This window comes from Perna viridis, chromosome 11 (assembly GCF_037379345.1).
Source record: "Perna viridis isolate PV_CMFRI_1.1 ecotype Kerala chromosome 11, ASM3737934v1, whole genome shotgun sequence".
Classification (NCBI taxonomy): domain Eukaryota; kingdom Metazoa; phylum Mollusca; class Bivalvia; order Mytilida; family Mytilidae; genus Perna; species Perna viridis.
In genome coordinates, this window is record NC_142455.1 from 18,595,054 (window position 1) to 18,616,130 (window position 21,077).

General features: G+C 34.2%; 1 protein-coding gene across 4 annotated transcripts; it reads left to right on the top strand.

The window, feature by feature from the left end:
- Window positions 1-471: 471 nt before the first annotated feature.
- Window positions 472-19,441, top strand: LOC148603215 (uncharacterized). Of its 4 annotated transcripts, none has more exons than XR_015916421.1 (4): window positions 479-575; window positions 4,915-5,027; window positions 6,957-7,036; window positions 7,338-7,455. XR_015916421.1 is itself a non-coding variant. In XM_088552001.1 (3 exons), exons 2-3 carry the CDS (start codon window positions 4,989-4,991, stop codon window positions 16,339-16,341), a joined length of 1,896 nt encoding a protein of 631 aa, XP_088408127.1. In that variant the 5' UTR covers window positions 472-575; window positions 4,915-4,988; the 3' UTR covers window positions 16,342-19,441. The 4 variants fall into 4 exon arrangements, 2 of the variants coding, with proteins under 2 accessions (XP_088408127.1, XP_088408128.1); XR_015916422.1 differs by having other exon boundaries at window positions 516-537; XM_088552001.1 differs by lacking the exons at window positions 6,957-7,036; window positions 7,338-7,455 and adding an exon at window positions 14,485-19,441 and having other exon boundaries at window positions 472-575.
- The last annotated feature ends 1,636 nt before the right edge of the window (window positions 19,442-21,077 follow it).

The following is a 21,077-nucleotide window of genomic DNA, read 5'->3' on the forward strand; positions in this document are numbered from 1 at the left end:
AAATAAAACCACTTTTATGATTATATTGAAATGTTTATTAGTAATAGGTTCCAGTATCGCATTGGTATCCCTGCATGAGCGGGTGTACTTCAAAACATGGAGGCTATAAAAAGATAGTGCATTTTTTTTTTGCCTCTCTACAAACAAATGTTTGTCAATAGATAGTAACAATGACATATTAAATTGAGCAAATATCGCACTATAAGATGCCAAACTTTTTTTAGATGTCCTTAGAAATGCTACATAAGTGAATGTTTTATTGAATCAGTTAACATGTATATTTTTTTAAATCCTAAAAAATATGCACTTCACTAAAGAAGTCTATGGGAAAATTAATACGATACTGAGACCTAACTAATCCAGAGAAGCCATTGAATATTGTGAAATCAGCATTGAAGCCTATGGGAAGTGGAATTAGTGGTTTCTAGCCTTAATTTCGTTTCGTTTCGCTTTGATTTCGTTTCGGATTTTACAAGTACTAGTTTGCACGCGCCATATAACACCAGCTCCACAGTGATCGTCAAAAATCAGAAATTTGTAAGCAGCAGACACGAAGCTTCACAGAATTGTCCTGGGTAAAGTGGTTATTTGCCAGTCTGGGTTTTCCTGTTGAAATGAACTTGCATAGAAAACGCACTTCACATTTACTATGAACGTTACACTAACAGTTCCAAACCGACGCGCCCCGTGCAGGTCCGGGTGTTAAAAGAATAGGCCTGCAGCAGCGCTTAGCTTGGCGTAAAAGGCGACTAAATAGTGCTCAGAACCCTAGCCGGGGGCTAGACCGCTCTGCCCACAGAGCAATTGGGATGTGTGCCCCAGGTGGTGAAATGGGGTACCCCTGGCGTATTACATGCTGGGGTTGTCACTGTCAGGCTATAATACGGAAAACCTGACCGCAAACCATAGTGGTGCACCATGTTGGGAAAGATGCCACGTTCCTCGCACGTTAAAGAACCCTACTGTGGTATTCTCCCGGAGTAGGAACCATAGGGGTCCACCACAGGAGGCTAAATTGCCTGACCCTACCCACCTCTCCCTATTTCCAGTGACAATCAAAATTTGTTGACCCCATTCTCCTTGTGTCCCATCCCTTTTTTCATTTCATCATTTCATGTTCATTTCATCATCAATTTCATGTTCATCGTCTGAATATAGCTGAAATGTTGCTGCTCGGACGTTAAACCCCAACAAACAAACAAACAAAAACCAAACCGACGCTAATACCAGAGCCACAGGGTAGTTTTATAACATTATACCACGCATTTTATGTTACTCTTTCATATTGTCATCGGATATTTTCATTTTTTTGTTTAATGCGCATTTTTTGGGAATTCGAAAAATAAACAGGAATTTTAAATGGGTTGGAGGAATCAAACACAAAAACAAACTTATAATATATTATAGACTATAGTGCATGTAAAATTTGTTCAACTGTAAAAGGCCCTTTAATGCTAGTGATTGTCTCATTGGTACATTACTACAGTAAAACCCATGCAGTTTGCAAAATATGTCCCGAAAATGTTGATTCACATGTCCTATGTAATGTAAACACCCCCATTGTTATTTTCAAAAGTTGGCAAGTATGTGACTTTTTGAAATTAAGTTTTAGTTCTAATAAAAATGTTTTAATTCAGATGTGTCTTTGATTTTTTAATTTGTATAACAAGTTTTAAACAAATCAATGTGCCCTAAAAATCAAACATCGCGACAAAAAGTGACTTTTGAAAAAAAAAAATTACCATGCCCTTTTCTAATCCTAGATATAACACTATTCTGGGACTGTGACTTTTCTTTCGTTAGTATATTGGGGAACCTTAAGGGAAATTTAAACAGTACACGTAATAACAGTAGCGCTCACACCGCTTTGCGGTGCTTGCTAATAGCACTAGCTACAACATAGAAATCAACAATTTTTTCAGTCTATTGTCTATTTCAATTATACCAAGTTCTCCCTTACGTAGGCTTGTCCACACCTCTAGAGAAATTAAAACCTTGGTAGGTGTGGTCATTTTGTTGATGCCATTAAACCATGTGCATTTAACAAGTTCTTCATAATTTAACAAGAAGAACTTAGACGTTAAAACATCGTTTTCGATTGAATTGTTTCATTAAACAATTCTTTAGAACTTTTGGGATTCCATCCATGGCATTTTCATAAAAGTTAGGCAAATTGAACTGCTTTTTCTCTGTCAGACTATTGCTGAGATTGTTAAAACATTGTTGTATAAATTAAGATTGTCTTCCTCCCACTCCGATCACATTGATCTTTATCAAATTGCATTGAACTATTGATACTTCCTATATTTTATTAAATGAAAAGTTTTCATTTAAAAAAAAAATACAGAAATCATTTAGCTTTTTTAATCTTATTGATTTTGCCAACAATGATAATCAATATTTGATTTGTTCAGCTTTAATCAAAGCTGTTGCTATTATAACACAGCAGTTGAGACTATTAGTTGATTGATTGATTATTGGGGTTTAACGCCCGAGCAGAAATTTTTCAGCTATATTCAGGCGATGAACATACAATGGATGATAAAATGAACATGAAATGATGATGATGATGAAATGAAAAAAAGGATAGGGCACAAGGATAATAGGGTCGACAAATCTTTTTACCACTAGAAAAAGAGAGGGATTGGTAGGGTCAGGCAATTTAACCTCCTGTGGCGGAGCGCAAAGGTTCCTACTCCCATCGAATACTACAGCAGGGTTCTTTAACATGCGATGAACATGGCATATTTCCCAACTCGGTGCACCACTATGGTTTGCAGTCAGGGTTTCCTTATTATAGCCTGACAACTCCAGCATGTAACATGACATGGGTACCCCATTCCACCACCTGGGGCACACAACCCACTTACTCTATGAGCAGAGGGCCTTAGCCCCCGGCTAGGGTTCTAAGCACTATTTAGTCGCCTTTTATAACAAGCTTAGCGCTGCTGAAGGCCTATTTGATGACACCCGAACCTGCATGGGGTGAGACTATTGGAAGAGTAATCAAGGGAACCAAGGTTATAGCGGTAATCAAAAGAATGTAATCCAGGGCAAAGACCAGACATGGAAAACAGTCATACATCACAAAGAAGATAAAGTAACTAAAATCATACATACATAGTAACAAAAGTAAATGAGCCACTCAGACTCCACTAAAAACTGGGAGCATGGACCAGGTGCACCGGTAGGGTAAGCGTCCTCTGCTTTAATGTGGTATTAACGATTATCAAATAAAACATTAAAATCATAAAAAAAAGACATTTCAGTTTATACATACTCGTATCTGTCCTGTATTGAGTTTTAATTAATTGAAGTCCATTTGATTACCAGAAACACATCAGAGACATTTAAACAATGTGTTCATGAAAATTTCTAAAAATAGACTACTATATTGGTGTGCAGTTTGTCAAGGAATTATATTTATATGGGAGTAAACATCGATCAGCATCAGTGAGAGTTTGAAATAGTTTAATGCAACTTATCATGAAAATAATGATATTTGTAGGTTGTATTTGAAATGTACTTTGAATAAAAACTGTCTCAGACATAAGAGATAACTTGAAGCATTTTAGGGGTCAAAAACAACTGACTGAGGTCGCTCTCTTGTCCTCGTTCGAACATAATACTGTAACTTATAATTATTACTGACTATATTATCAGTCCTGATTAAAGCCTTCTACTTTACAGTTCTTATGTACACATTGTGTAGATATCTTGGGACCTGTACTTACATTTGTTATTTCTTTTATTTCTGGAAAAGCCACTCAATTATTAAAACTGTTAGAAACTAAAAGCATCACCAGACTGTTTTTACAAGTCCGACACTTGAATCAAATTGCAACAATCAATTCAATTTTCAAAGTGTTTTATTTATGATGATTAATAGTTATTATCCATTTAAAAGTGTCAAAAAAAGTAATCAAGGGAACCAAGGTTATAGCGGTAATCAAAAGAATGTTATGCAGGGACAAAGACCAGACATGGAAAACAGACATACACAACAAAGAACATAAATAACTAAAATCAAAAGTAACAAAAGATAGCATTATTACTTGCTAAAAACACAAAGTAATGTTTCTACATGATATCTCTTACTCATAGGAGTTAGAGCTGTGAATAAAAAATAACACATCAACAAATTATAAATATGTACAAAAACAGATCATGCTGAATTTTTAATGACATGACTAAATTTTTTAGATCATTCAGATTTTAGCCACCACAATCATTGAAATGAATCATGTCTTTAGATACATGTCCATTTCAACTAGCTACACCAACAGACAAATCACATGAAAACTTTAATATTGTTGCTTCAGTTGGGAAATTGTTGACGAATTTTGGGAAAAAAAGACACTTTTGTCATTGGGAATAGGGGAGATAATCGACAGTAAATCAAAGGTAGAAAAAGTCCTAATGCATGTAACTTCAGTCAAACTGTATGAATATCAATGAAAATGACATACTAAAAGGATTCATACCCAAAATATTTTGATTGATTTTAGTGGTGTGGTCCAAACCATTTAGAAATAGGGACCTTTATTGAAATTAATCATTTCCTGAAACTTTGTACATGTTTAAATTACTTATTTCTTTTGTATAATAATTAGTTTCAAATTTTGAAGTTCTTGGAACATTTTCCTTTCTATCCAGATGCTTATGTTGTGCTAAACATTTCTTCACAATCCAAAATATAGCTGTACAGAGATTGAATATTGTTCCTACATGTATATTTGCCTGAACTGTTTAACCTCTGCAGTTGTATTAAGCTGCACCACAAGAAACATCATAGGAGTCATTAACTGTGCTGTAAGATGTAGTTGTTGTGACCATGCAATGCATTATAGTAAGTGCACATGATATTTCTAATGAATTTAAACATTTGTTTCACAAATTCAAATGTACTTTCAGGTGCCGGATTGATTTTCATCAGTGTTATGATAGAGTAACTGCTACATTGTACTTCTGATTCTCAATTCAGCCGTATGGACCCAGAGAAACACCCGACCATGCCGAAGCATCTGGTAAGCTTTCTCACTTGTAGGAGCGAGTTGAATACACCCTTTTTGTCAGTGCATGAAGTGGGATGCAAACTGGCACCATTATGTCAGTGAGATACATGGATAATACAGTGTTCTCCCCAGGCCATTATAGCACTGTACTTTACAGTGCTTTAATTTCTTAGCACTGTGCTATCAGTAATTATTTTTAGTTAAAATGCACTATGGGCGCTGTGCTATAATTTTGGTTGAAGATGAAAAGAGCTGTGCTATGACAGTAAGCACTGTGCTATTCCAAAATTATGGGGAGAACTCTTTAATAAACCTACCATATTTTTTACTGACCAAGAGTAAATGCCAGCAGCAAAATTGACCTTAAGACAGTCAGAAATAGTGTAATTACAAGACAGTTTACAGCTGTAAGAGGGTGGGGAATTCTAAACGACTAGAAAATACTAAAAGGTATTGCCTGCTTCTTTTTCCTAAACATGACTTTCAGAAAATTACTTGGTTTCATGTTAAAACAAGGACTTCTTGCAATTTTTCAAGGGTTTTGGCATCCATTGTATGCATTTTTGTTATTTTCTATTAACAAATGATGTTTGTTGCCACCTTTTAAGCTCACCTGGCCGATGGTGTTCACCATTGTTAACAATTTTTCAATACTCTTCTCTTCTGACACTGCTTGACCAACTGGAACCAAACTTGGTGTGACTGTTCCTTTGGGTATCTTGTATAGAACAGTTGTGGGGATTTTTGATTCATAAAAAAAAAACATGGCCACTATAATTGGAAAAAGAAAGTAGGGGTCAGACCGTTTTTTTTTTGTATTTATCTCCAGAACCGTTATGTTTAGCCCAATTCTGACATTGGGTAAAAGTGTTCAGCATGATGAGATCTATCTGTGGTCAATTTATCGTGTTCATCTGTTGAGCCATGTTGGAGTTATTGCCCTTTCTCAACTTTGTTTTGCTATTTTAAGCTCACCTGGCCGAAAGGCATTGTGAGCTATTGCCATCACTATGTTTCTGTCGTCCATCTGTCGTAGTCCGTTAACTTTTTCAAACATCTTTCCCTCCGAAACCAGGGCATAATCTAGACAGCAAAATGTAGATTTTAGTCGCCAAGAATTTTTGAAAATAAAGAAAAGTTGCCAGCTTGTGTTCTTTTAAGAGAAGTGAAATTGCTGTGAAATTTGACCAAAGAGAGACCTTCCAGGTAATAAACAACCAAAATGGCGGCAATTTTTGTAACAAAGAGAAAACTTGAATTGGAAGAAGTTCACTTAATTGTCATCAGTTCCAAGCAATCCAGGGGATATTTCGCCCCATCTAGCGACTTTGATAATGGATAAAACCAGAAGAACATATTTGAATGAAACATGAACTTATTGAGTTCAAAATCAAAGGAAAACAATCACAAAAGGTAAGGTACATGTATATTTTGTGTTCCTTGATTAAATATTTAATTTGATGACAACAATTAATTTATTTACTCATAGAGAGACTTTTGCAGTGATTTCAATGGTTTTAAAAGAAAATTAATTATTGGTAGGTTCATCTTGGATCATAGTTGTGTGTATAAGTGCATGCGCGTCTGAAGTGACAATTTGTTTTTATAAGGCCAAAAAAAGGGTAATTAAGCTAACTATAATATAAGTTAAAAGGTATGTAATTTCCTATTGGCCTTGTTATAGGTTTGAGGTCTGTCATATTGGTCCCGAGGCATCGCCAAGAGCCAATAAGGCTGTCGAGGCCAATATTTTTGACTGACACCTATAACAGGGCCAATATAAAATTACATATGTATTGACAATTTGATTAACCAACTCAACTAGATGATTTGTAGAACAGTTGTTTTCGTGTTTTATCAAGAACATGTAGGTTTATTTGCATTTATCGGTCTTAAATATCTTTTTTGTATAAAATGGAAGATTTTATTGTGCTTTTGCAGCTTTTAGTCCTGCTGATCAAAGTTCATGAAATCCAATTCTAACTCAAAATGGCAGTGTCAAACAACCGGAAATTATGATGGTCAGTTTTTGACATATTATATTATTTTGGGTAGTTGATAAATAATCACTTCTTAACAAAAATCAGGGAAATTTATTGGATAACAGACTGCCATATCAAGATGCAGTCATTCACTTTTCAATTTAAATTATAACTATCAATTATTTGAAAATAATCCCACTAAACATGTAAACATACATGGACATGCACATGTCTGTGCAGGTTGATTTGTGCTTTGTATCAATTATAATGCAAGTGTACTCATCATTATGTCAGAACAGAGTTGATTTATATATATATATATATATATATATTTTTTCAGGAAGAGACCACATGAAAGTACAGACCATTCTTAGACTTTAAGAACATGTTACTTCAAGAAACAAGTTCTCAATGACCATCTGATCACTTTCTATATTCAATTACAGTTACTTATAATACATTTACTTATTAACTTCCAAGTGTAGAAAGTTGAATTACAATATTCAACTTATTTGTTTATTATTTGTTAGAATACATGTCCTTGAGATATCAAGGTCATATCAATGCGAAAAAATATTCTAGCGGTGAAGTATGATTTGTCCCCATTCCAGACTCAGTCCTGGAAGGGAGAAGTCACTTCTCCTATTCATTGAATCCTAGATTATGCCCTGGAAACTACTTAATAGGATTGTAAACAAACTTTGCATGAATGTTCCTTGTGTGGGGATTTTTGATCTGGCAAAAAACATGGCTGCCGTTACTAGAAACAGACCATTTTGCCAAATGACAGTCATTTCATTCAAATGGCTGCCTAAAAAATCAATGCTACATTGTATACTGTCTGTCAACTTAGAATATCATGTTTATCTTTAATAATGGGTAACTTTCATTTTCATGTTTTTTTGACTTGTGAAAAATTTTATATGATCAGATTATAGGGGAGATCCTGAAAGAAATGAATTTTGTAGGCCATGTGAGCTTTTGCCATCACTTGGTATCTGTAGTCGTCATTTGTCATCGTGAACAGTTCTTCAAACATCTCCTCCAAAACTACTGTAAGGATTTGGATGAAACTTAAGATGATTGTTACTTAGGTTTATTACTGCATAAAATGATGTATGGATTTTTGATTGGTTAAAAAACCTGGCCGCCATTACTAAAAATAGACCATAGGGGTCAGATAGCAGACTTTTGCAACCAAATTTTGAAAAAGGGAAAGTATTCACCATGATGAGATCTATCTATGGTCATATTGGTGAAAATCTGTTGTCAAATGTTGGAGTTATTGCCCTTTTTGGACGTTTTTTGCTGTTTTCAATTTCAAAAATCTTCTTCTAAAAAACTACTGTACAGAATTCATTGAAAGTTGGTATTTTTGTTTTTCAGGGTATCCGTTTGGATTTTTGATTGGTTAAAAAGACTTGGCCGCAGTTTCTAAAAATAGAACAGCGGGGTCGGTCAACAGATTTTTGCATACATCTCCAAAACAGTTAGGTTTAGCCAATATCTTTCAATTGCTGAAATGATCCTAATTAGAAGGTCTACGAAAATCTCTGAGGGATCAAAGTTGTCAGACGACTCCATGTAGGTGTTATTGCTCTTGAGAGGTGAAAAATGACTTTTTTTTCACAATTTTCAGCCAACATCTTTCAAAATATGAGAGATGAAATGAAACATGCAATTGCTGAAATGATTTTTATTATAAGGCCTACAGAAGTCTCCAGGTATCGAAGTTGTCAGACTACTCCCTGTAAGAGTTATTGCCCTTTAATGCAAAAAATTACATTTTTAGCAGTTTTCAGTCAGTATCTTGAAAACTAACAGATAGTATGAAACTTTCAATTGCTGAAATGATCCTTATGATAAGTCTTACTAAAGTCTGGGGAGTCAAAATTGTTGGAGAACATTCTTGTTAGAGTTATTGCCCTTGATAAACAAAAATTTAACGAGGTAAGCAATCCTGGAAGCTTCTTGCTAAATTTTGTTGCAATTGGTTCCCGAGAGTTGTAAACATTCCAACAACAAAAATCTCTGATTCTGGGGCTATAAATCCTACAAACAGGCAACAAATCGTTTTGAAAATTTTGGCAAAGGTCCTTCTACTGATGGTGATCAAGATCACTCTCCATCAGAATTTGGCTAAATTCAATTGTTTTTGAGCTATTTGCAAAGTTCTATCTTTAGTAACAACAGCCATGTTTTTTTCATCAATCAAAAATTCAAACGGTCATTTTGTGCAGGATACCCAAAAAAACAGTAATACCTACTTTCATGGTGTACAGAAGATTCTGAGGAGAAGATTTTTTTAAAGTATCAACATCAAAAACTGCAAAAAGGTCCAAAAAGGGCAATAACTCCAACATCATGGTGAACACTTTTACCCTATGTAAGAATTTGGTTAAACCTAACAGTATTGGAGATATACATGTATGCAAAAAACTGCTGGCTGACCCTTATGTTCTATTTTTACTAATGGCAGCCAAATTTTTTCACCAATCTAAAATCGAAACTGTCATTTTGTTTAGGATGTCCTAAAAATCTGTTATGCCAAATTTCATTGAATTCTGTAATGTAGTTTCTATGGAGAAGTTTTTTGAAAGTGATAACATCAAATATAGCAGAAAACGTCAAAAAAGGGCAATAAATCTAACATGGGTCAACAGATCTTCACCAAAATTTCATCACAAATAGATCTCATCACGCTGAACACTTTTATCCTTGTCAGAATTTGGTTAAACCTAATGGTATTGGAGATATATGCAAAAAACTGCTGTCTTGCTCTTTGACAGCCCCTTCGGTCATTTTATCAAACTTCAGCAGACGTTTGTGTCATTCTTTTAAAAGGTCAGATCGAGAATTAACTAGCTTAAAAAAAAAATTTTTTTGTAGTTATTTAAAAATAAATGTTGTGTTATTTCATCACATACTCTGTCTTTTACAAAATATCTGAACAAGTGAACAAATTTGGTTTCAACCACATGTGGAAGTTCAAGCATGTAAACAAAACATCATATAAGTTGTCAGACTACTCCCTGTAAGAGTTATTGCCCTTTAATGCAAAAAATTACATTTTTAGCAGTTTTCAGTCAGTATCTTGAAAACTAACAGATAGTTTGAAACTTTCAATTGCTGAAATGATCCTTATGATAAGTCTTACTAAAGTCTGGGGAGTCAAAATTGTTGGAGAACATTCTTGTTAGAGTTATTGCCCTTGATAAACAAAAATTTAACGAGGTAAGCAATCCTGGAAGCTTCTTGCTAAATTTTGTTGCAATTGGTTCCCGAGAGTTGTAAACATTCCAACAACAAAAATCTCTGATTCTGGGGCTATAAATCCTACAAACAGGCAACAAATCGTTTTGAAAATTTTGGCTAAGGTCCTTCTACTGATGGTGATCAAGATCACTCTCCATCAGAATTTGGCTAAATTCAACTGTTTTTGAGCTATTTGCAAAGTTCTATCTTTAGTTACAACAGCCATGTTTTTTTCATCAATCAAAAATTCAAACGGTCATTTTGTGCAGGATACCCAAAAAAACAGTAATACCTACTTTCATGGTGTACAGAAGATTCTGAGGAGAAGATTTTTTTAAAGTATCAACATCAAAAACTGCAAAAAGGTCCAAAAAGGGCAATAACTCCAACATCATGGTGAACACTTTTACCCTATGTAAGAATTTGGTTAAACCTAACAGTATTGGAGATATACATGTATGCAAAAAACTGCTGGCTGACCCTTATGTTCTATTTTTACTAATGGCAGCCAAATTTTTTCACCAATCTAAAATCGAAACTGTCATTTTGTTTAGGATGTCCTAAAAATCTGTTATGCCAAATTTCATTGAATTCTGTAATGTAGTTTCTATGGAGAAGTTTTTTGAAAGTGATAACATCAAATATAGCAGAAAACGTCAAAAAAGGGCAATAAATCTAACATGGGTCAACAGATCTTCACCAAAATTTCATCACAAATAGATCTCATCACGCTGAACACTTTTATCCTTGTCAGAATTTGGTTAAACCTAATGGTATTGGAGATATATGCAAAAAACTGCTGTCTTGCTCTTTGACAGCCCCTTCGGTCATTTTATCAAACTTCAGCAGACGTTTGTGTCATTCTTTTAAAAGGTCAGATCGAGAATTAACTAGCTTAAAAAAAAAATTTTTTTGTAGTTATTTAAAAATAAATGTTGTGTTATTTCATCACATACTCTGTCTTTTACAAAATATCTGAACAAGTGAACAAATTTGGTTTCAACCACATGTGGAAGTTCAAGCATGTAAACAAAACATCATATCTCATCACATCAGCAAGCAGCCAAAAAATTCTGAGTTGAAAGAAAATGTTGATTATTTATCAACTAATCAGTAACAGGTAAATCACAACCACAGGTGGCTGCACATCGGCTAATATTGACCCAACCTGTCAATTAATTTCCAATAAACAATTAGGAGACAGGTACACTAAAAAATCACCCAGACAGTAATTTATAAGGGTTGGCAAATTTTTTATGTCCAATATTGGAGAATGGTTATCGGTCATTTGCAAAATTTGTCTGTCAATGACCGGCATTTTTTACTGTTTCTTGACCCTTTGTCTGGCAAATATGTTCTAATTTTAGTAATGGTGGCCATGTTTTTGAACAGATCAAAAATTGAAACAGTCATTTTGTGCAGGATAATCTAAAAATAATCATAATAAGTTTCATCCAAATCCATTCAGTAGTTTCAGAGAAGAAAATGTTCGAAGTATTGTTAATGACGACAGATGATGACCATGGACACCAAGTGATGGCAAAAGCTCACATGGCCTATGGCCAGGTGAGCTAAAAAGAGGCCTTTAAGCCAATAAAGGGCCAGAAATCAAAGTCACTTGAACATATGAATATCATATATCCATCAAAAGATATTGAATTTTAAACTCAAACTATAAAATTTTAGAGGATACTGGACCATTTTGCCAAGGAGTATAATATATTTGTGAAAAGGTATTTATGTATAGTCTAGATTTCAAAAGATTTCTAAGCTCTTTCTGCAGAGAACACTTCAATAGGTTTGAATAAACATATAATTGGGTCCATGTATGTGTAAGTTTTTTCTTGTAAATATGCTGTGGTTGTATCATGCTGCACTGGTATAGCTCCTTAATTGCTGAAATACAGATGTATTATAATTCAAGTGTTTATCTTTCATTATGTCAATTAGTATATGAGATAACCCTTATAAGCTAGCCCTTTATGTCGATTGCTTAATATGACACAAAAGGTTCATTAGAGGGAAAATCAACAGGAAAAAATCATTAAAAACCTTGCATCAATATATAGATATTGGAGTAAAAAGACAATATAAGTATACCACGTGTCTTTAAGATGTGAAATTTATTTGAACTTATTTAAACGAATGCTCCTATTGTGCATTTATACACGATAGAAGTGTTCGTTTAAATGCACGCTTGGAGCATACATTTAAGTGAACACTTCTATTGTGCGTTTAAAAGAGCTTTTCTATCATGTGTTTAAACGAACGTAAAACGTTGTGAAAATGCACCATAAACGATGCAGGAACACTCAAATGGGAAACGTGTACGTCTCAAGGAGTGTACCAATAAATCTCATATATTAAGCAGGGGCTGAAAATTCTTAAAAGCCCAATCCGGGACTTAAAAAATTGAACCTCAGATTTGCTGTTTTTCAATGAAATAATTCTGTTGGGCATGGCAAATCTAAAAAAATAAAAACTCGTTTTTGAAAGATTTTGTTGTCATTATTTGGACCATGTTTCTCTATGTTTTCCCTGACCTTTAAATACTTGTAACTTAATTTTTAGAATGGGTATTCACTAGATCGATCTATTGATTAGACAGTACAATATAGTTAGGGCATTTCTGAAAATTTGGTCTCATTTTTTTTAAATAAAGCTGTCTTGAGGCAGTCAACACAGAAATTTCTAGTGCTTTGTCATATAAAAAAGTGCATATTTTTGAAATCCTTGGTGTGTTGAGGTTCAAGTCATTTATAAATAATGTAGAGATTATTCTTATAAAATCCAGTAGCCGTGGTAACATACTGAAAAAAATATTACTGAGTTTTAGTACAACTCAGGGGTGCCTTTCCAGAACTAACAGCCAATACTATGTTTTATAAAATATCAGGCACTTAGACACTACCTCAGGATCAAAGCATGCATGGAGTAGGTGGAAAAAAGGTAAAAATAATAAGACCTTTTTCAATTCATTCTCTCACAATTTTAATCCCAAAAGTTTGTGCGAAATAAGGTATTTTGAAAATCAGCCATCTGATTCTGAGGAGAGAACCTAATATGGCAGGGGACTAAAATGTTCCGGATACCATTTTTCATTTAAATTACACCTGTTTACCATAACATATATTACATCTGTCTATGTATAAATGCTTATCTATATTTAAACAATATATCCACCAAATTTCAACTTTTAATTTTAAATTTTACAAAATTTGACGGGGGAAACTTGGTGTGCGAAACAGTGCGCCGTAATGTAACTATATAGGTGTAATACCACTATTTCGGAAACCAGTCGCCTGCACATACAAGAAAGTACTTCATAATGACACGAAGTAGTCCCAATATTGCACCCTATCATTCCCCTTGTTTCGTAGAGGTATACAAACTTGGTGTCATCTGAAAGCTGAATGAATCAGTAATACTCTAAAAACTTTTTTTTCTTTATTCAGTGTAGGGTAAAACAATTCTGAACAAAAATTCTAGGCCCCTTGATATAGCTAAATTTCAAAACAAAAGTAGTGATTTCTGCACCTGTCTACTTTAACTTTACAGTTCTTTTTGAGAAGGCACATAAAGTATGTTGATATTTTTATGAGAGTTAAGGTAAAGGGTGACCATCATAATGATACCCCTTTAGCACCATCTGTACTGATGTAAAAAAAAATTGAGCCCTCTAAAAAGCTGAATTTAACATAAAAAGTAAAGGAGACCAGAAATAGTGGTATTACACCTATAGTGTGGTCATTAGTCATTCTGAAGTCTGAGTCACATGTGCGCTTGACTAGATGCATTTTTTGACATGCTGGTATGATAAATATCAACTTTTGAGGAGAATATCGTTGCTCAATTACAATTTCACGGTTAAAAAAGCAGAAACAATGCATCAGACCGGAGACGGAATCAACTGACACTGTGTCTTCTTCCCTGCAAACATAGAAATATATATAAGAATATCAGATAACAAAATTGCATTTATATATCTTACGATTGGAACTTGACAAAACATTGTTCAGGCTTATTGTACAAAAGATGAAAAAGTCCAGGGCTCGGGTCTTCCCGAACAAATTTTTAACCCCTGTTAAGAAACTATACTTTAATATATTGTCAAATTAGGCAATATTTCTAATTGGAAAATCTCCCAAATATTGAATCCCATGGCGGCATGGGGAAATATTTCAGTAGGGATAAGTTAATTTATTACATTGCAATCATTATTTCTTTTTCAGGAATTGGATCCTACCATTTGGGAGATAGCCAAGTCCAAAAAGGTATCTCCATATTTTAGAACTTTTGTTAACATAGAGAAGTACAGTGGTGTCAACAGATATTTTGCTAGGACAAAATTTCATGACTTTTTTTGTGACACTTTAAAAAAAAGCATTGAAAGGGAACCAGCAGATGAAGAGAATAGCACTTTTGTTGGAATTCAGGGTATTGGGAAATCCTCCACAGCAGTTTATTATGTACTTTCTTGTATTAACAGTCATGACAGTCCTATCCATTACATTGACATGGATGTTGTCAGAGGAGACTCCCAGAAGAGGAAGTTGAAAGATTATATGAAAACATTGCAGTCTTCAGATATTTTAATTATCGACCAAGTTACAATTTTTAACAGAAGCATTGTTCAAGAAATTAAACTTGAAGCAGCAGTATCTAAAACAATTCTTATTGAAACAGGCTTTTCAGCAAGTGCTACTAAAAGACAGTTTAATTATTTGTTTGAAATGAGTTGGCAGCTAAGTTGGGAAGAATTTGTAGAAATCTGGATTGAGTCTCTGAAAAAAGTTCAGTACAGCTTGGAAAATCAAAAACAATTTGTGAGTGAACTATATGATAGATGTAAGGACAAATTTCCTTTAACACCACGATTGCTACAAAGAGTAAGACATATGTTTGTGCATGATGGAGATAAGTATGATAAAGACATGAAAGAAGGGAAGAGCATAAACTATTTTCTGATGAGATACAAAACTAGTTTAGCAAATGATATAACAAAGTTTAAGTTGGAGTTCAATGAAGTAGTAGATTCTGACAACAATTCAATGGTAAAACAGCTGTGCTGCGAATTTTCTATACACACTAAAATACTTTTGCATCAGATGAAAGCAACTGAAAATGTTATTCTTGCCCTGAATCAGTATGATTTGTTTATGATAGCGGTGAATATCTTCCGTGCTGAAGTAAATGTTGTAAACAAAGATGATGTTGATAATGATCTCCGATTTTCTGAACTTGGTCTCGCTGAAGGTGATGAGTATGTAAAAGTTTCTTTGTTGTTGCCCGAATTATACATTCATTGGAGAGAAGTCTTCCGCTTTAAGATTGAAGATATCATTGATAACAAGTACAACATTGACTCCAGTGCAATGTTAGTTACCTGCTTCCAGTCTGGAGGCATAAGAAAAGAATTTGAATATGAACTTATTTGGTTGCAATACCAGCTTAAATCTTTAATAGTTCCTCAAATATCAATAGAAAGTCATTGTGAAGTATCACCAACATCAAGCAATTGTGTGTTAGATCAATGTAATGGAGTACTTGTTCTCATGCCCAGAGATATTACTTTTCTCCAACCAAGTTTAAATGATCTTCAGAAAATATCTATTAGAGGTGCTTATCAGAGACATGACAAGAATATTGCAAGGTTGGCAGTCTTCATGCGAAAAGAGATAGAAATGAATAAAGAACGCTCTTTAATGGTTTATCCATCATTTCATAATTTGAAAGGAATTGATTATGTGTTATACACAGAAACAGAAGAAAGTGAATATACCAGGACTCCTTCCAAAAGGAGAAAAACAAAACTACATACACTGTATTTGGTACAAGTAGCAACTGGTGCAACACATACTGGAGTCTCTATTGGGGAAGCTCTCAATATTTTTAAAGACATAATAAAAAATGTAAATCTTCATGTCATGATCTTAGTCACCAGGAAGGAAAAAGATGTATACACATTAACTGGCAATATGTTATTTGACAATGTCTCAGTTGTGAACTTAACCCACCTAAGCCTGTATGGTTTGTTAAAGGAGAACAAATTGTTGACGGGTATTGTAGAAATGATAAGAGAGTCTTAAATAACAGACAATGATCTATACTAAACTACAAAAGAAACTCAAAATGGAGGTTGGCCTGTAAAATTAAGTACAGTTGACTCTCGTTATCTCGAAATTGGAGGGACCAGGAGAAAAGTTCGACTCAACCGAAGTTCGACTTAACGAAATCAATGAAGTTCGAGCAGCAGAAAGGGGAGATAACCATGGACGAGAATGACAAAATAAGTACAACTGGATCCGGTTACATATTCTGTGTACACTGGGTTGTCATACTGTAATTAATAAAACATCAAGATTTTAATAACAACAATCTTATTTTAACGACCCATTGAGTTCGGATAACGGTAATTATTTTATACACACCCAAGCGTAGACATCTTGTCAAAAACACAAATGCCGACAATGGTCTTTGATCATTAAATAAAAGAAATCTAATTGCATTAATAAAATATTTCATAGTTTTATTAATTATAGAAATACAGGTAACAAGTCATCAAATCAAAATCATCATCGAAAGGTGTAATAAACTAATTAATGGTGACACAGGGCCTCGACAGGTAAAATGATTTGACACTTTGACATGTAATTTACCCTAATAAGTTCGAGATAACCATTGACTTTTACAAGGAAATTCATTGAAGGGACTTAATTTTTACTTCGAGAAAACCGAAATTTCGACTCATCCAGTTTCGACTAAAAAGAAGTAAAATAACATAGACAAATAGGCATTTTTTTCCGGACTTCGACAAAATTTCGACTTAACCAAAATTTTGAGTCATCCGAGTTCGAGACAACGAGAGTCGACTGTACTACAGGCCAACAGTCACTGTATAAAAATTTCTGAAAAATGCATTTGGGGCCTGTGAACTGGAATGTTAGTTGTGAAGAATGCAGAGGTATAAACTTGTAAATCTAAGAAATAAGAATTTGGAGGGTTCAAGCCTTTTTTAGCTCATCTGGCCAAAGGCCATGTGAGCTATTGCCGTGACTTGGCGTCCGTCGTCGTCATTAACAATTTTACAAAATTCTTCCCCTCTGAAACTATTGGACTGATTAGAACCAAAATTGGTATATATGTTCCTTTGGGTATCCTGCATAGAACTGATGTGGGGATTTCTTGATTGGTCGAAAAACATGGCCACCGTTACTAAAAATAGAGCATAGGGATCAGACAGTAGTTTTTTGCATATATCTCCAAAACCGTTAGGTTTAGCCAAATTCTTCCTTTAACTGAAATGATCCTTATTTTTAGGACTACAAAGGTCTTCAGGCGTAAAATTTGTCATACGCTTTCTTATAAGAGTTATTGCCCTTGACAGAGGAAAATGACAAGTTTTTTTTTTTTTTTTTTTTTTTTTTTTATACAGTTTTCAGCCATTGTCTTGAAAACAATGATAGATTTAGACATTCATTTACTGAAATGATCCTTTTGATAAGTCCTATCAAAGTTTTCTTGAGTCGAAATTGTTGGACAACTTCTTGTTTAATTTATTGCCCTTGAAAGGCAAAATTCAACCAGGTGAGCGATTCAGGCTCCTGGGAGTCTCTTGTTTGTCTAGAAGAGAGTGATGTAAAGGGCTGAACAGTGAGAAGAGATTTATCTTAAGATTTATACATTATGATTGATCAAATATATTATTGTGACCACATATGTCTAAATTTTTTCCTTGTCAATATGTTGCAGTTGTATCATGCTGCGCTGGCATAGCTCCTCAGTTAACTGTGAATGTTATGTAAGCTAATGTATTTCTTTGTTTATGATCCATCATGTTTTAGCTTGCTGTGCTTGACCTATATTGATGTTTTTTTGTTTTAATTTCATAACTTTTTTTTACAATATGTTGGCTTTTATTCATATTTATTGGTGGAGATATTTATGTATTATTCAATACTAATATATGTAATAGTAGTCCTTTTCAGCTCACCTGGCCAACGGCCAGATGAGCTATTGCCATTACTTGGCGTTGGTTGTCATCCTCATCGTAATTTTTAATTATACAAAACTCTTCTTCTCTTGAAACTACTTAACTAATTAGAACCAAACTTGGTATGAATGTTCCTTGGGGTATCCTACATAGAACTGATATGGGGATTTTTTATCCCCAAATTTTTCGAGTTACAGTGCTGGAACAATTTGTCATTGTAAGTCTTGGAAGGATTGAGCTGAACCAACAGACCATGAGTATCACAAGTCTAGGAAGGATTTCTGAACTGAATCTGCAAACCATGTCTTCATACAAAAATAAACATGTTCCTAATTTGGCAAATCTAGTGAGCTGGGCCATCATTAGTGCCTTATAGACACATTTGATTTACTTAAAAAAATCATACTAACGAATGAGGCAGGGCTACTGTGATAAACAGGACTTCTAGTTTTCCTTTGGGTTCCTTATGAAAATTTCAGTCCTCTTAATACGATCAGATTTGGGCTTTTTTTTTTGGTTTTTGAGCTACAAGGGCTATAAAGCAGTGAGAGTCTGTCAACCTTTGGACATGTTCAAATTGACAAAGATATCTTTCTTCAGTTTTCTTTGTTTTGTGATAGTGACTGTTACAAGGCAAATCAGTTGTTAGTGATAACCTTTTGAAGTGTTTCATGTGTCAGTTTGGGTCTGACCCAGATTAAATGTTATAAGCATTTAATTTATAGTTGTGCAGAGTATACGATTTTCTGCTTTTGTTTGCTTGGAGAATGCTTCACATTAAGGAGTTCTTAATTTAGTATTTTTGTGTATCTTTGTTTTGTTTCAATCTTTTGGCAAGTAGTGAGAATAGCTCTTGATGCTGGTATGGTTGTACAAAAGCAGGGTAGGAAGTTCACTCAAATTCTAGCCAGCCCTGCCAAAAAATAGCCAGCCTTGGGCTGACGGGCAGGCTACCATTTCTAATTCTGTGAAAGTTGAGTGATACTTGCTCTATGAAGCCTCTTGTTCAATGAAATCTTGCTGAGGCTTCCGGAAATGCACTGATGAATTGTAAATATATTTATATTGTATTAATTTAAACTAGAATTTATATATGTCTGTGTGTGCAGATGTCTTCCAAAATTATGGGTATGTATACTACATTGATTATATTTATTATATACTGTGAATTGAAAACATTAAAAAATCAAATTATAGTGAACTTTTTATAAACAATTCACTATGAAATCTTTTCAAAAAACCGCCTGAAGAGACCTGGATTACTTGACTGTGGTATAGCCTTAATTTGACTTGTGCTTGTGTGGTATATACATATAAAGATGCATTTAGCAATGTTTCAGTGCTTAATTTAATGTATTATTAAAACTATGAATGAAAACATTTCATTAAGGAATGTCCTAGAAACTGACTTTAGCCTAAAATGTTCATCTTACTGCTGCATTGGCTTTAAAGTTGATAGCCAAATATCAGAAATACTGCAAAATGATTCAAAACAAATTCACTATTGAATTAAGAAGAAGAATTATCTTCTTAATGTAGTAGTGTGGAATTTTACCCTTATATTATGTTATATGTGTATTTACTTTGTATTGTAAAATTCTTATATTGTTGTATTTGATATATTAATAAAATAAAGCATTAGTAAAGCCGTATTTGAAGTAAACTATATTGAAATGTACACGTAATTATTGATCTTTGGTTTTGATTGGTTTTTGGAAATTCCGTCATGATTTGACGCAGTTTTTGGTTTTGAGTTTAGAGTAGTGCTTGGGTTGATGTGATGGAGACAAATTGAAAGAGTAATCAAGGGAACCAAGGTTATAGCGGTAATCAAAAGAATGTAATCCAGGGAGAAAGACCAGACATGGAAAACAGACATACACATCAAAGAACATAAAGTGTTGAATTCAACAATAGTCTCTAGTTATTCTGATGAAGTTGTGGTTGTGTAATGCCCAGTACAGACATACTGACTCTGTTAGTTAATTGTATAATTAACTGAATAAGGGACATTTTTTTTCTTTCTACGCAGAATTCTTTTTGCATTGTCCTCAAAGGTTAACAAGAGCGGCGTTTGAATGATACATGTAAGAGTAATCAAGGGAATCAAGGTTATGGCGGTAATCGAAAGAATGTAATCCAGGGACAAAGACCAGACATGGAAAACAGACATACACAACAAAGAACATACAATAACTAAAATCATACTTACAAAGTAACAAAAGCAAATGAGCAACTCGGACTCCACTAAAAACTGGGAGCATGGACCAGGTGCACCGGCAGGATAAGCATCCTCTGCTTTTCTAGAAACACCCGCCGAGTTGCTAATAAAAAGTCAAGTCCGGGGTAGACAAATGAGGAAAGGAAAACTATGTCCTGTTGAATAAATCCGTTTTCATGGTGAAGATGGATACACCATAACGATCCACGAGTTCATGATGACGACCATAAAACTTCTGTAGTGATGACTTCAATCTTGTAGCAACATAACCCTGTTCCAGAAGCCTATTTGTTAGAGTTCTAGCGCGAAACAAAAAGTCTGCATAGTTTCGGCATGCTCTGGCATAACGTATTAGTTGTGATATGACCACTCCATACGCAGGTGCTGAAGGGATGTTGCTACAGAGGAAAGGAAAGTTGACAATTTTGAATGAAAAGTCATTACGTTTGTTGTAAAGTTTGGTCAATAGCTTTCCTTTACCATCGATTTCTAAGGGTAGGTCAAGATATGAGGCTGACTTCACAGTATCTAGTATCCTTTATCTCAAGTTCGTTTGGGTAGATGCGATGTATCAAATCCCCGAAATTAGGATTGTTTAAAGATAATACGTC